Genomic DNA, 16,258 nt, shown 5'->3' on the forward strand with positions numbered 1-16,258 from the left:
TTAAATGAAGCAAAAAAGTTTCACTGCAAAGCAAAATGAAAACTAATAAAACAATTTTCAACAAGGAGTATCCACATACAAGCAGAAATGCCTTTTCATGGATTCTGCTGGCTTAAATCTTGCAGAATGTGGGGAGATTTCCTTTCCCCTTTGATGGTGACCAGTAGTGATAGAGTCTCCAATGGGCTGTTCTAAAGGGTAAATTGCAGTGAATATATATTATTCTTATAAAATGATTCACCTGTCATTGTACTCTGTACCCACAAAATTACTAAACCACAAATTTAACAGGTATTGTTTTTTTCTTTTGAGCAAGGTGTAACTTGGTGGGTGTCCTTTTTTTTTTCTTTTTCCTTTAAAAGTCTAAAGCGTCCAGGACCTGTAGGGAGCGCAGTAAAGAGGCACTGTTAGAACTCTCCTCTTGCAGTATATTCCAACAGGGTCAGTGCCTGGTCTCCTATGCTCCTCAGTTTCTGCAAGCTGATTTCTCCCACTAGTTCTGGGTAGTAAGAAATTTTCCCCTGCCTGTACATATTTGATTTTGTTGTGCTTAAGTTTAATTTTCTCAACTCTTTATTTTCTCTGTGCCTTTTGTTCTACGTTTTTTTTTAACAGATGAACTGTAATGAGAGAAAATACAGCAATAGACATTACATGAAATAAAGTCACATGTTTTAAGGTTGCCATTTGCTATTGCTACATGGAAAACTTGGGAGCATTTCATAGCCGCACAAGAGCGACTGCTAGCTTTCCAATACAAAACAGTTGTATACTAGAAAGGTTTTCATACCTAACAGTGACTCTTTAAATTACTGAACTGTAAATTCACAATATATTTAGATATAGAAAATATGTTTACTTGGTTTTGAGATGCTTGTTCATTTTTATCATGTTCTTTTGCTTATCATCTGTGTATTAGCATATAATTTACTTTATATGTAGGTAGTGTTTTGTTTAATGTGACAACTTTGCAAGTTAAATGCAAAGAGCAATTACCCTGTTTGTTAAAACAGATGAATGAGTTTTTCTATACAATTGCTCAAGTTATTATCTTCTGTAGGAAAAGTTCAGCACTAGATTTGTTAATGAACAAGATAGATTTGCATGGTTTGAAAACAAGATAATCAATTTGACCTAGTCAGGCTTCTTTGGTACCATCACTGTTTTGGGGTTTTCTGCACATCTCTACATTTTTTTCTTCCTGTTGTATTGTAATCAACACATCTTTTTCACCTCTTTGGAGGTATTTGGAGTGGGGTAAGAACAGAGGAAGGTAGCCAATAGCAGGTGTAGGAAAAGAAGCTTTTGGGCCTTTCTGCATCAACTCTTTGCACTGATGCAGGAGAGAGGTGGAAAAGTGGCAGGCTTGAGTGGCAAAAGGAGCTACAAACAGAAGGGTCACTTTTATAGGTAAAGTATTTGTTGGGCAAGAAAATAACATTATTTAAATATGCAAAATATTGCTGGAACCTTACTTTATGCTCCTGCCACTATCAAAGTTGCACACAAAGAAAACTGGGGGTTTTGCTGATGTTGAAGATCTCTGGTTCTACATAAGATAGGCAATTTCTAGAGGCCACCTATGTATGCAATAATTCCCCACATTGTTGCTAAATAAACGAAGACTTCTCCTCCCTCAGATTTTTAGTGTGTAATGATATAATTTCTGTAGCATCCGTTTCTCACTTGCCCTCCCAAGAAGCAGCTGAGTTTCAAAACTTGCTCTTTTATCTAATGAAATTGCTCGAAATGTGATCCTTTTTTCCTCCCTGCAGATATTGTAAGGAAAATGGGGAAGAACATTTCACTGTTTGTAAGGAGCCTGTATTTTGTAAAAACTTTTTAACAGCATTTAGTATAATTTTTCTAAATTCTGTGAGCTAATGGCAAATTATCTTTCCTGCTGAGCAATTCAGGCTTGAAGCGAAAGGTTTAAACTAGAGTGAGTCTTATACTTGAATGAGCGGAAACATACTTGTTTTTTTTTTCCCTTAGTGTAATATTTGGTGGGCATTTTTTGTGTGCCTTTGTAGCAGATGTCTTGGGAATGACACCTGTACTAGGGTGAGGATTTGGAATTTTTTCCCACTTTTGATGTACCTCTGTGCTGGAAGCAATTTGTATGCAAGTATATGGTAAATGGTGGCTCTTATTGGGAGAGCAGGTGAGTGTCCTGTGAAAGAAACATGTTGGAGAAAGGTTTATAACCTGGGTTTAAAGCTGAGTTAATTGATTTTTAGCTTTAGTACTCCAGGTACATAATAGTAGAATGCTTAGCTGCTTTTTCCGTAAAAATTGAATCCAAGTAGTTAATATTTAGCTGTTTACAGTAGGAATGGAAAAATAGAAGCATTCTTGTTTCCATTTTAGGAAAATCTAACATAGAAAAAGCTTGAGTGAAGTCTCAGACATCTCAGTTATTTTATAATAATGTTTTCAGTATAAAAATGAAGTGGTGTTTGTTCCATCTGAATATGAAGCTTTTGGCCAGTATTCAGACCACATTTAGTGGACCTTTCTAAATGCTCTGGGTAAATGTAGTTTCTTCTCAGTAAAAACCAAGTCTACCTAGTTTGTATCTCCAGAACTAGCTCTCTACCCAATTAATGTAACCTGTCTCATTATGTATTAATTACAATGTGTCTCTTTATTTCTATCTTTCTTACCCTCTTGTAGAGAAATCTCTTCCCCTCACCCCCTTTTTTTGTGGTTTGTTTTGTAATGAATATCATGTAGTTTTTGGTTAAAAACAAGGCCCTATTTTATGTAATTTTGTGGTGTGGAAAGATTCACTGGAGTGTACCACTTTCTTACAGGAGAATAAGTGATTTAGTGATTCTGGTGGATGATCAAAGTTGCATCAGGTTGGTTTCTCTAACTGATAAATAACAAACTGATAAATCACAAGGGCAAGAGCTGTACTGAACCCCTAGATGACATGAGTAATTGCATTTTTTAAAAAACCTAAAGAATGATGGTAACGTGTAAGTAAGCCTGATTTACATACCAAACAATAGGGTGAAAACTATGAAAAAAATTAGCAACGTGCTGAAATGTGATATGGAAGGTAAGATTCAGCATGGCTTGGCAGAACATTAAAGTTCTCTCCAAGGGATTCTTGGAGGAGTCGGGAATCAAGAACATAAAAATCTATTTGGTAGCTGTGTACTGAGAGAGAGGCTGAATAACAAGGGGATATTTTACTGATGAAAGACTTGGAATGATAAAAAAGAAATCTCCTAGAGGAAAAGCTGCAAAAGGATCTCATGATACTGAACATGTTCCCAATTTCAGTTGATGGTAGACAGGTCATATCCCTGATAGTTTTTTTTATTACCTAATCTCTAGTTCCTGGCTGTGCCATCCTTCCCTTCCATCTTTCTGCTCAGGTACCCACTTGATGTTATGATGAAATGCATCAGGGGATTGATGGGCCCCAACTTCGAGTAAACTTCCATTAAAGCAGAGAATAAAGTTGAATAAGTGGGTCTTGGTTAAAAACTGTTCACATTGTAAGCTGACTCTGCATTAAGGATTGCTGGGATGCATATTAACAGTATGTTCTGTGTGCTGGGTGTAGCTGATGTATCTGTGGAGTATCTGGAATTAAGGGAGTTCTTAACTCTAAGCCTTGCACAGCAATGGGGTGTGCGTAGATTTTTGTTTCTGGGAAACAGCCCAGAATGCCAAATGGCAGATTTGTCTCTCTTGCCCTCATTCACTGAGCAGCAGAACTGGCATTAATGAGTGTGCTCTCTTGCCATGGAGAAGCGTGTGTGTTTCTAGGGCTTCAATTTAAGACACAAGTACAGGGAAAAATATTTCTGCCCTTCCTGCATTCAGGATGTGTAGGGAGATATGGAGAATAGTTCTCCCAGATTTTATTGAAATACAAGAAACAAATTTGGTTATAACTGAGCTGAGAAAGCAAGGAGTGAAAAATTATTTTAGCAGCTGGTTTGTCTAGTTTCAACTCAAAACTCTTTGAAATTACAGAATTCTAAATTCTCATTTACAAATTAAATATGTGCAGTGCCAATGTTTATGGTTTTAGTGCAAGTCCCTATAAAGAAACAGGTTTTTTTCATTGTACAAAGAAAGTAAATTTTGTCTTGAGAAAGATGAACTGTGATCCCACCATTTTCTCACTGCTTTCCCCCACCTGTAGTTTTAATGTAGCTAAATATTGTTCTGTACTAGCTTTCAGGATTTTACTCAGTTCACAGGTGCTTAGAGATTTGCACCTTTCAGTAGGTTTTTAAAGAACTACTTGGAAGATGTGTTTCTGTGTACTTGGGCTCCTCCTGAGCAGTGCTGGAGGCATTGCCAGAGCAGATCTCTGTGAGACTCCTCAGCCCTGCTGAGTTACCCAGCACGTTCCTGGCTCAGCTTCTTTCCTGGCCTCTTGAGAGACTCTGTCACAGTTGTTGGTTTCTGGTATTTTTGTGTGTTTGTTTTTTTGAAAGTCTGTCAGAACTGCCAGCTGGTTTTCTTTCCTCTATTTTCATATATCTGAAGAACCATGGTAGGTTGGAAGGCAAGAAATTTTCTTCTCTTATTTTGTCCATCTCCTGTTACAGTAATTATGTTTTAGTTTTTTGTTGGCTTCCCTGCTGTCTGAACTTGGCAGGGTCTGGTGTATTATATCTGGAGTGATTCCTGTGCAAGGGGTTGGCTGGAGTCTTGCAGAGTATGTTTGGATCTTGCTTCTGTCTTGCAGTTAGCAAGGGTCTAGGGATGATGTTAATCGGTAACAGAGATTACTCTCCTTTTTTGCTTTAAACTGGGAAAATTGTTTCAAATACTAATTGTTTCAAATGCTAAGTTTTGACAAGCTTTTTTCCCTGTTTGCTCTAGGAGAAACCAAAAATGGCTTTTGTTTCCTAACTCTGGAAGACATGTCATGAGACCTTTTGTGTCTGGAGATAGGAAAGGTTAATTTATGAGTTCAAGGAGCAAGAGACCTTTGCAGCTGCTCAAACAATTAAAATTCTGCCTTTGTGAGCATTCAGCAAAAAATAAAATAGCTGCTTCTTGGTTTTTAATGAATGTCTTTCTCTTTTTCCTGGGGATCTGTGGCCAAAAGGACAGCCATATGCATGAGACTCTGCAGTGCATCAGTGTGTGCTTGGTTTGACAGCTAAGGCAAACCTTTCTTCCTACAGAACTTCGGGAGTGCCTGGGTGAAAATGAAAAACAGTGTCTCATGTTTTGTTAGATTGCCCAGCATTTTCTTTAAACTGGAATACCTGAAAACATAGGCCATGGTAAATAGCTTGAATACTGAGTTTTTCTTTTTGGTTATGAAATGAGAATATAATGTAGGTTTGTGCTTCTATGTTGATTTCTTATGAAAGACTTTTAGTGGCTTTTCTAAAGCATTATTTTCAGGGTTTATGAATCCCATCTACAAAATCTCGTTCTAGTTTTATACTTCATTCTTGATACTGAGCTAGAGACAAACCATCACCTTTTGATCTCTTCATCACAGTTTTCTTTATTCCAAAAGTGGAATGTTTGCATTTATCCCTTATTTTAGAAATTTATTCCAAGAAAAGCGAAAGTCTAGTGATGATTTTATTTCTCCTGCTAGATATAGATAGTCTGAGTAGGATAGTAAAACCAGCTCCAAAGTGGAAATCCTCACATTGCCATTCTGGTTACAGGTGGATTTTGCTTGATTAGTATCCTGCCTGATGTCCTAGGATAAATGCAGACATTCGCATTAAAGTACTATCACCAGGACAGCATCTCTATCTTGAGGGAACCAGTATAGAGTATACTGTATGTTTGTATGCCCTATAGAATGTGATCCAGTAGAGCTTTTCCTGGTGTGCATAGTAGACTTACAGTAATTTCACGATTGTACGCCGCACCATTTTGACTAAAATTTTGGTCTGAACCCGAAGTGCAGCTTATAATGAGGTGCTTATATATGGACAAAGAATGAAAAGTTGCTGTTTTAGTTTGGAGGACAGGTGTCTGCTGAGAAAGGCAGGAGCCTCTCCCTCCAAATTATTATAATTTTGAAATCAAGGGGCTTTCAGGCAAAGATATGGGAATTAGGAATAACAGTTCTTTACTAGGGAAATTAAAATAGAAATACAGTACTACAAAGAAACAAACTCCAAATCCTGACAAAGTCAGAGTACAACCTGACACCCTGTCAGGCAGGGTGTTGGTAGCAGTCCCATTAAATGGTGGCTGCATCCTCCTGCAGTGACAGATGTGATCCAGTTGGAGCAGTGCTCCTGTACAAGGTGCAGTTTCCCTCCAGAGGTCCAGTGGTGATGTGGAGAAATCCAGTTTTCCTCTGGAGTCCAGTGGAGAAAGGGGCTCCCTTAGTGTCCCAAAACCTCTGTTTTTATCTTGGTAAGAAATGTTGGGCTCTTCCCCCTGGCTGGAGCAACTCCCAATGGGATGCAGTAATTTTATCAGTCCCACAGTGGGACTCAATGGCCATTAGCAGAAAATGGCTCGCTGGAGGAAGGATGGGCTGTGAAAAGATAAAGAACAATGCCCTGCCTGGTTTCAATGGATGGCCCATTAGCAGAATATCTGCCATGGAGATAAGGATCACTGCCCCCACCCTCAACAGCTGGTGATAGAATAGATAGCTTTTATCACATCCTGTACTGTAACCCAAGACAGTTGTCGACACCCGGATTTGCGGCTTATAATCAGGTGCGGCTTATAATAGTGAAATTACTGTACATGTGGAATTTTACACATGGGTTTCTCCCACTTGTCAGTTGAGTCTTTTAGCATCCCTGAAAAATGAGGCTGCAGTGATTTATCTACGATGACCCCTGCTCCTGCTGTGTGAGCAGTGATGCTGTATTGAGGTGCCCCTGTCACAGGTCATTGTGTTCCAGTCACTGCACAGAGACTCTTGTCTAGGTTTAATGCTGATGGTCTGGGCTGTGAAATTCAATAGCTGAGATCCAAGCACCTGTGGAGTTGTGCTCATGCTCCACCCTCCCTGAGGTGCAAAGGATGGGGATGGAGACAGGTGGGGACAGTTAAAGAGGCACAGCTGGGCCCACTGATGCTTGCTTGTCAAGCATTTTCAGCACATCTGGGTCATTCAGTCATCTACTAGACACACTGATGCCTTGCAGGAAAGTGAAATAAAAAAGGCTTGGTTTTCAGTGTAAAAAACCTTGGTCTGGTTTTGTCCAGTGTACATAGCAATGCTTAAGGCAGGTGGTTTAGAGCCAGCCATGCTTACCTGAAATGGGAAACTGCTGCTCTGTTGGGAACCCATGGGCTTCTGAATCCAAAATAAGGCTAAAAGGTAAAATATTTAAGTGTTTCAAGATGTTAACAGTTCCCTACGTAATTCACACCCATTCCTCTCATAGCTGCTCTTAGTATGTGCAGGAGTAGTGTCAAGGTAACCAAAAAGCTGCAGATAAGGTACAGTAAATTCACGAATACAAGCCGCACTGAGTATAAGCCGCATCTCTGGGTGTTGGCAAACATTTTGGTTTTTGTCCATAGATAAGCCGCACACGAATATAAGCCGCTTTGTCGTTCGCAGCGAGGACCCGCGTGCAATTAGTAACAGAACGGCGGGAGGGCGGGGTTTACTGGCTGAGCTAAGGCTGTGCAGGCTCGGCCCGCTAGGGGCCGCTGACAGGGCCAGATGGCCCAGCCCGGCACTGCCGCTCGGGGCCGGCCGCCGCTGCCACTGGGCTCGGTCACCCCGGGTCGGCGCTGCCCCGCGGTGGCAGGCAGGGACGGAGCTTCCCCTGCTCCTACGGCAGCGGCGGCGGGCGGGGACGGAGCTTTCCCGCGCCCGTGGCGCCGGCGGCGGGCAGGGACGGAGTTTCCCTGCTCCTGCCGCGGCGGCGGCGGGCGGGGACAAAGCACCCCGTCGGCTCCCCGAGCCGCGGCAATGGCTGCGCGGGGCTCCCGTCGGCTCCCCGGGCCGCAGCAATGGCGGCGCAGGCTTCCCCCCCCTCCCCGGGCCACGGTAGGGGCGGCCCGGGTCCCCCCTCTCCTCCCCGAGCTGCGGCAATGGCGGCGCCGGGCCGCCCCCGTCTCTCCCCTGGGCTGTGGCAGAGGAGGAAAGAGAGCTCTCCCGCCTCTCTCCCCGCCCCCCGTGCTGCCTGCAGGGAGCCAGGCTCCACCCGCAGTGCAACAAAGTAGCGATTTGTAACAATCGCAAAATGCCGACTCTGCAGCTGCTCGGCTCAGCACCCTGGCAGGCACTTCTGAGGTTGTATTAGCCGCTCCTGATTATTAGCCGCATTTCCGGTTTAGGAGCAAAATCTTAGTCAAATTGGTGTGGCTTGTATTCGTGAAATTACTGTAATTTGCACAGAAAATAATGTTGACTGCACTGAATATTAACATAAGATAATATTGTAAAGCAGCTCTGAGAAGTACATTCAACTACTCCACTCAGTCAACTAATACACTTATTTACAGAGACGAGCTATTGTAAAAGAGTACAGTTCTCAGCTAGCTATGAACATATTTTCTCTCATGTTTATCTTCATTGTATCCCCAAAGGATATTTCTTTCTCTCTTCTATGAAGAACTATTTCCATATTTAATTTATATGTACATTTTTTGCTTTTCCTGGAGTACTGAAACTATTTTCAGGCTTTTGCAGTCGTTTGAGAAACTTGTTATTAAAATCTTCCTGTGTCATACTTTTAATCCCCTTATTTGAAAATCCATTTTCTGTATCTTTCAATACTGCTCTGTGCTTCTGGATTGCAGTTTTCCTTCCTTTGTGAACTTACCTCAGAAACAGTCTCCATTCAGCTACCTGAAGGGTCGCTTGATTCAAATATCTTTTTGTAAACTCCTGAACATTTCTTCTCATGTCAAGAGCTATTTTCAATAATTAAACATACTTTTTGTGCATAGCTTTCCTGAGCTACTCCAGTGCCTCGTGTTTAACTTTGTATATTTTGGTTAGAGTAGTGCCGGTCCTGGTAGTGCTGGAGCTGGAGCAGGCTGTGTTTCACAGGGTCCATTCTAGAGCTGATGAGCTCCACAGGGGCTGCTGCAGGCTCTGATGTTTGGCAGCTCAGAAGTTCTTAGGGCCTGAACCGAGCATAATTGCAGAGTTGGGGCCTTCACTGTGAAGGACCTCACCAAATAACCTGCTGTCCTAATTAAGCAGCTGCTCTTGCCACTGAATAGCATTCAGGAAAGTGAACGTTTGTGGATCAGAAGGTTGCAAGGTTGATGGGCGCTGGCAATAAATTTCTCCCCTTCTCTGCTTACCATCGGAAATTACTACTAAATTATGGCATATAATCTTGACATTTGTAGTCTGCAAGCTTTTTTTTCTGGATGGGGGATATTTTGACATCAGAGTGCCTAGATTTTATGGGCTTTTTGGAAAAAAAGCTCTGTTACTTATTTTTTTATCACACAGAATGAACTGTGAACATGCTATTTCATCCTTTTGGTTTGGTTGAGATTTTGTTTTGCTATGACTGTATCTTCTGTTGGAGACAAATCAAAGTTACAACTATACAGTGCATAGTGATTTCTGAGGCCTTTTAGGAGGAAGTTTTATTGCCAGGATTCACCTTATGCACCAGAATGCAAAAAACAAAAAAAATTTGCTAGATTTAAAGAGACATAGAAAACAGTTTGTAGGAAAAAAACTATCAAAACTCTTTCTCTATTTATTCATAATTTTTAATGATGGGATAAACTTTAAGATAAACCAACATTCTGGGCTACAGTCAAACAAAACACCAATTAATTTTTTTAAAAATTTAAGTCTAAGAACCTTCCTCTTTTCTATAAGTGTATGTCAATTTGATGTTCCTTAACTCTTTGGAGGTGGGCATGACTCAGTAATACTGAAAGTTACAAGCTTACAATAAAAAGAACTACACTTAGTTGTTGTTTTTCTTCTTTTAGATTTTTATAACAGCTCACACCCATTTCCAGAGTCTGCTGGTAAAATTGGAATCTAGATTCCTGGATTTTAATTGTACTGCAAGGTATAACTAGATGATTTAGCACAAGATATTGCTTTTCTCCTAATATTTTTCTCTATTCCATGGGCTTTGGTGGTGGCTTTTTGTTTTTTAAATTTATGTAACTAATGTGTTTGCAGAGGATGGGGAAGAGGGAGAATGGCCCTTACCTTGTCTGCATGGCTGTCATCAGCTGGAGCATGGCTGATTCCAAAGATTTTTAATGGAGACATTAAAACCCAAAGGCTTTCAAGCAAGGGGGAAGAAAACAAATGTGATCTTGGTAACAAATTGAACTGTTGAAGAAAGTGCACAGAGGTCACTGGAGCTGATTGGAAATATTATTGAATCTTAAAGCCAGTTCTCTGTGTGTATGTGTGTGTGTCTTCCTCTGACAAATGAAATAGGGCTGCTTTTGTGAAATCTGGGAAGCTTTTTATTTCTTACCAAACTACCTGTTTTTGCTTGAGTAATTGCAGTGTGCATGAGAGGTGAGAGAGAGACAGGGAAGAATATGAGGCTGTAGAGCAATTAATGAGCTGTTTCACCCATAAGAATCAGTCCAGCAGGCTGGTCAGGGCCTTGGAACCTATTAACCTTGATTTGGAAGCCTAATACTTGAGAACTGGGGCAAAGCAGGGCTGTCTTAAAGAAGTTAAGAGTAAATATCTCTTTTTCTCTCTTCTTTCTCACATACACACTGATGAAATGCTGCCTGACTTTTTTAAACATTTCTTTTTGCAAGTGGGATTTCTTATTGCATAGCTTGACCAGGCACTTGTTTATGCCCACAGAAATCTCACTTGTTCTCTTCAGATATTTTTGTGCTCTATGTTAAGATAAATGTGTTGCTCCATGAATAATGACTCACTTGAGATCAAATAAGACAATATTTGTTGATCAGCTGGATTTCTGTCCACAGATATTGCTGCACATTAAAACAAACATGCTGTAGACATGAATTAAGGGGGAAGATACAGCATGGAATTTCCTGACTCATAATAATAATGATAATAACAATAACAATAATAATAATAATATAAATCTTTGCCAAGAAAAAGTTCATCTGCAAGTGTTTCTTAAATGTGTTGCACATATGTTTTCCTTTAGAGGATGGGTGGCTAGCTAGCCCTCTTCGCATGTGGGTACCATATACTGACCTGTTGTGATTGTGTGATGATCTGAGCTATTTTAAAGGCTTCAGGTCTTTCCTAATCTGGATTGTTTTGACTGAGCCAGGCTAAGGAGCACAGATACAAGTAGGTAATGCTGGCAGATGTCATGAGGTTATGAGAAGCAATTCAGGACAGTAGTCTGGTCCAGCTGCAACAACAAAACAGAGCAAGCACCATGGACACACTGTGGCTGATCTGTTTATATTCTATGTTATTTCACTTTAGTTATGTATTCTGTCAACAACCCACAAAAGTAAATCTATTTTCTACCACCTGCAGAAAAAGGACAAATACTCTTACCCCCTGCTAGTCTCCAACCAAAATAAAGTAGTTTCTCTCACTTTGCCTCGGTCTTAAATGCAACTGCGTAGCTTTCTTCTCCCCACTAGCTGTTAAATAATGTTTAAAAATTGATGTATGTTACATGTTTTCAAACTTACTTATCCAGTCTTAAAAGATTTTACGGAGCGTTTTTCTCAGTTACTGGATGCAAGCTGTGCTTCTGAACTTAGCTGCTTGTCTCAGAACTTTTCTGGATATTTAAGGACATGAATTGATCTTCCATCAAAACCACTTCACTGCATCCCGTGCAACTATGTCTGCTATAAGTCTGCACACCATCTTCTGTGCCCTACTAAATTCTGACACATATTAGAGAAGCTGTTGTACTTTTATGACAATTTGTAATATCTACCTTTGCTGTTCAATGATGAATTTTGAGATGGTTGTCAAGATCTGTTGAATATCTCCAACTTTCTCACTTGACCCAAGGAAAGAAAGAAACATATGGAAGTATAACCTGATATAGTACTGTGGTTTGTCTTAAGTTGGTTTTTTTCAGCTTTTTATAAATTAACTTTTGTTTGTTTCACAGGATATGTGCCCCTTACCCAGCAGAGCAGAGCTCCACAGACATTGTCTCTGCAGAACAGAGTGTGCCTTTGTCTTTACTGAATGTTGTAGATTTATACATGATTGCTTTCTTTTTTTGTCTTTCCTCTTTTCAAATAATTGTAGGTTCATGTACTGGACAGACTGGGGAGAAGTGCCAAAGATAGAACGAGCTGGGATGGATGGTTCAAGCCGCTCCATTATCGTTAACACGGACATATATTGGCCAAATGGACTGACGTTGGATTATGAGGAACAGAAACTCTACTGGGCAGATGCTAAACTGAATTTCATCCACAAATCAAATCTGGATGGAAGTCATAGGTAAGAAGTTTTTGGTTTATGGTGTAATGTGGGGATTTTCTTAGAGGATGCTGCCTAAGCAATATTGTAATCTCTGTTGCAGCAAATTGTCATGTTAACACTTGCAAAACTTTAAGCAAATCAGTGCTGTCAGAAACTTTTATCCTTCACCTTCCTCACCTTTCCAGTGCTGTGAAGTGGAACGTGTGCTTCTCTTCAGGGTATCCTGTAACTCTCCTAAAGACTTTTATCAGAAACAGTTCCATTAAAAAATTCTTGAATCCCATTCTTAATTGTGTAAGACTATATAGCAAAATTGTCTCTTTTCAGTAGGTCTTTTGTGCAGTGTTGCTGTGGTATTCAGAAATGCAGAAATAATATAAGAAAAAATGCAAAGATAATATAAGAAAATGGATCATCATATATTAGTATTTCAGTTTCATTAATCCTAGGGGCTGGGAAATTAGTGGAAAGCAGTCCTTACAGGAGAGATATATTAAAATGACTGTTTCCCTTGAGCAGATTTATAGCAATGAAGTGATTCTTTTTGATCCAGTCACATCTACTTCTTAAGTAAGGGTATAACTGATACTTTGTGTATATGTGTTTATCCCTAATTTGTGCAATGACTCTCTTCATTAGATGAACTTTCGCAAGTACTGCTTACACACACAAATCACAACTTGTGCCCAAGTTGTCATATGGAGAGATGATCTTTTGTGGGGTTGTTCTTTGCAAATTTTTGTGATGTTTCAGCTGGTTTAGCTGGGCGTGAAATACCCTTTCTTATGCTCTTTCTTCTGGCCTCTTAGGGACTTGCCCACCTTTCACCACAAATGTTAATTTGACATAAAGAAATGAATTCTATTGATAAGATCATTGTTTTGTGTGGACTGGCAAGTAGGACCACAGGCAACATGCATGAAACATGTTCACTGTCTTCCAGTGATATTTATTTTGAACTCCACAATGTCTTTGTAAAGCTGGTTTGAGAGGTTACATCACTTTCCTCCTGAGTTCTGCCTTTTAAGTGATCACAAGTTCATGCAGTGGGTTTGTAGTGGTGTTTGTTCATGGAAAGTACCTGGACTTGGGTGCAGTTTTATTTTGTGTCTTTGGATATAAGTATTATGACTAGCTTGGTTAATTCAAAACATGGGCTGTGGATATCTATTTTGAAGTAGTCCTTCATTTGCTCTTTGTTTCCCAAGAAAGAAAATTTAGTACCAAAAAGAGAGAAATATTTCATAGAGATTGTTTAAAAAAAACCTGTCACGTTAAGTTTTCAAGTAATGGAGAGAAGAGCATAGAAATTATCATATATGTAGCAATATGAGTATTTTTTTATTTTATCTGGTGTCTCCAGCCTTTCTTGTTCCAGAGCTACTTCAGTGTTTCCTTCTGGCACTTCTGTTTTTTCAATCTTGTTTTGCTACCGGCTTCTTTGCAGTTTCTCTCTTGCTGGTGATCTGTTGCACAGTGGTGTAAATATACTTGTGTTTGGTATTCTGTTTTTATTTTCATGGTGTTTATTCCCTGGTCTGCCGTTGGTTAACCTGGGGGATGAGGCTGTGGAGGTGCTGAATTTTTTTGGTACAAGGGGCTGACCAGCCTTGTCTGTGTACAGACAGTTGTGTCCAACAGCTGCCTCGTGGCACAGAAGTGAAGATCTGCATCCCAGTAGTTGTCTTATTCCACAATAAATTCTCTGGAATTACAGTAGTTTCACGAATACAAGCCGCACGGATTATAAGACGCACCCCCGGTGCCTCGACAATGTTGCTGTCTTTGTCAATAGATAAGCCGCACCCCGAATATTAGCCGCACTTTCGTTCGTCGCGAGAATCCGTGCGCAGCTTTCACAAATTGGCCAATTAGTAAGAGGATCGCGGCATAGCGGGCTTTACTGGCTCGGGGCGGGGCCAGGCAGGCTCGGCCCGCTCATGGTTGCCGACGGGGCCGGGTGGCCCAGCTCAGCGCCACGGCTCGGCGGGGCTGGCCGGGTGGTGCTGCCGCCGCCGCCGGGCTCGCTGGCCCCCCTCTCCCGTCAGCACCGCCCCGCTGCCGCGTTCGCTCGCCCGGCTGGCAGGGCTGCCGCCGCCGGGCTCGCCGCTCGCCCCGCTGCCGCTTTCGCTCGCCCCGCGCCGCGCCTCCCGAGCGCCGCGCCTCGCGAGCGCCGCGCCCGCCCCGCGCCGCGCCCGCCCCGCGGCGCTTTCGCGGCTCGCGGTTCGCGGCTCGCGGTTCGCGGCTCGCGGCTCGCGGCTCGCGGCTCGCGGCTCGCGGCTCGCGGCTCGCGGCGGCGCTCTCGCGGCTCGCGGCGGCGCTTTCGCGGCTCGCGGCTCGCGGCTCGCGGTTCGCGGCTCGCGGTTCGCGGCGGCGCTTTCCCGGCTCGCGGTTCGCGGCGGCGCTTTCGCGGCTCGCGGCTCGCGGCTCGCGGTTCGCGGCTCGCGGCTCGCGGCTCGCGGTTCGCGGCTCGCGGCGGCGCTTTCGCGAGCGGCGGCGCTTTCGCTCGCCCCGCCGGCAGGGCTGCCGCCGCCGCCACCACGCTCGCCGGCCGCCCCCTCCCGTCTGCACCGCCGCCGCGTTTCCTCGCCCTGGCCGGCACTGCAGGCCCCCGCACCGCCGGGCTCCCCCACGCTGCTGGCCCCGATTATGCTGGGCTTCCCCCGCTGCCAGGCAGCCCCACCCGCCGGCCTTCCTGCTTCTGCCATGCTCCCCTGCACTGCTAGCCCCAGTTCTCCCGGGCTCCCCCGCCATGCTGGCTCAGGCTCTGCCGCCCCCCCTGCCCCGCCCTGCTGGCTCAGGCTCAGCCGCCCGCCCCCCACACTGCTGGCCCCGCCTCTGCCAGGCTTTCCCACCTCTGCCGGGGCCGGCCGGGCTCCAGCTTGGCTTGGGGCTGCCGCGGGCTCTCACTTCCGTGTTGGCAGCTTTTAGAATTTTGTTAATAGATTAGCCGCCCCGGAATATTAGCCGCACTTCCGGGTTTCCACCAAAATTTTGGTCAAATTGGTGCGGCTTGTATTCGTGAAATTACTGTAGTTAAGCCTGTAATAAAGACCTGTATAGACAAGTAATTTAGATTTTTAGATCTTCTAATTCATTCTTACGCAGCCATAAAAACCAAAGCAGTCAAATGCTTTAGGTTAGGTTTATTTTTCAAATTGATACATTTCAGTATCAGGAATATGTCGTGGCAGTATGCTAATATATTGTTATTTGAGGGGGAGAAAGTGCAGTCATTCCTAGAAAGGAAAGCACATATGACTTCCCTTAAGCAGTCAGAGGCACAAACTAATTCTAACAGCACCTGTTTTTCCCTAGGCATGTGAGAAGGTTCTGAAGATTCAAAAACCAGTCAACATCTGTATCCAGGCATTTTGGTTTCATTTTTTATTCTTTGCAATTACATCATAAGGGGAGGGAAAAAAAAAAAGAACTGCAGAAGTTAGGCTGTTCTACAGTGGGGTTTTATGGGGTGCATTTTTTCTGCTGTGACCTCTTAGCTTCTGCCTGTATTAAGAAAAAAGATCTTCTGGGGCTAGCAAAAGTGAGGTTTTTTTGTGTAGATACTGTCTTTTGATTATCCAACAAATTCAGCTTTTTCAATATGATATTTTACAGCTGTAAATCTGTATTTTATCTCTTAATTATTTTGTTTCTATTTTTCAGTAACTAATTCACTGATACTTGAAAAAATCCCCACAGTTTCTAATTCTACAGCCAAAGCAGAAGCCTTTTAGATTTTCCTTTTCAGTGGAAAAAAGTCACCCCACCAAACCCCACAAAGCCTTTAGTCTTTTTTCCTAGCTGTCTCCAACCCTTCAAAAAAAAAGCAACCAACAAAAAGCCACACCCACAGTTTTCCACCACCATCTCTTAAGAGAGCTATTGCTTAGGGTTTTTTCCTTAAGAGTTAAGTGTGAGGGAGAGCAA

At 42.5% G+C, this 16,258-nt stretch overlaps 1 protein-coding gene across 2 annotated transcripts in view; it reads left to right on the top strand.

The window, feature by feature from the left end:
- The window catches only part of LRP6 (LDL receptor related protein 6), a 122,477-nt gene that overhangs the window by 38,727 nt on the left and 67,492 nt on the right, over positions 1 to 16,258 (top strand). For both annotated transcript variants that reach the window (XM_033057990.2, XM_033057991.2), the window contains exon 3: positions 12,149 to 12,346. In XM_033057990.2, coding sequence (XP_032913881.1) covers positions 12,149 to 12,346 — 198 coding nt within the window. The remainder of the gene's footprint in view (positions 1 to 12,148; positions 12,347 to 16,258) is intronic.

The sequence above is a fragment of the Catharus ustulatus genome, chromosome 4, assembly GCF_009819885.2.
Source record: "Catharus ustulatus isolate bCatUst1 chromosome 4, bCatUst1.pri.v2, whole genome shotgun sequence".
NCBI lineage: Eukaryota > Metazoa > Chordata > Aves > Passeriformes > Turdidae > Catharus > Catharus ustulatus.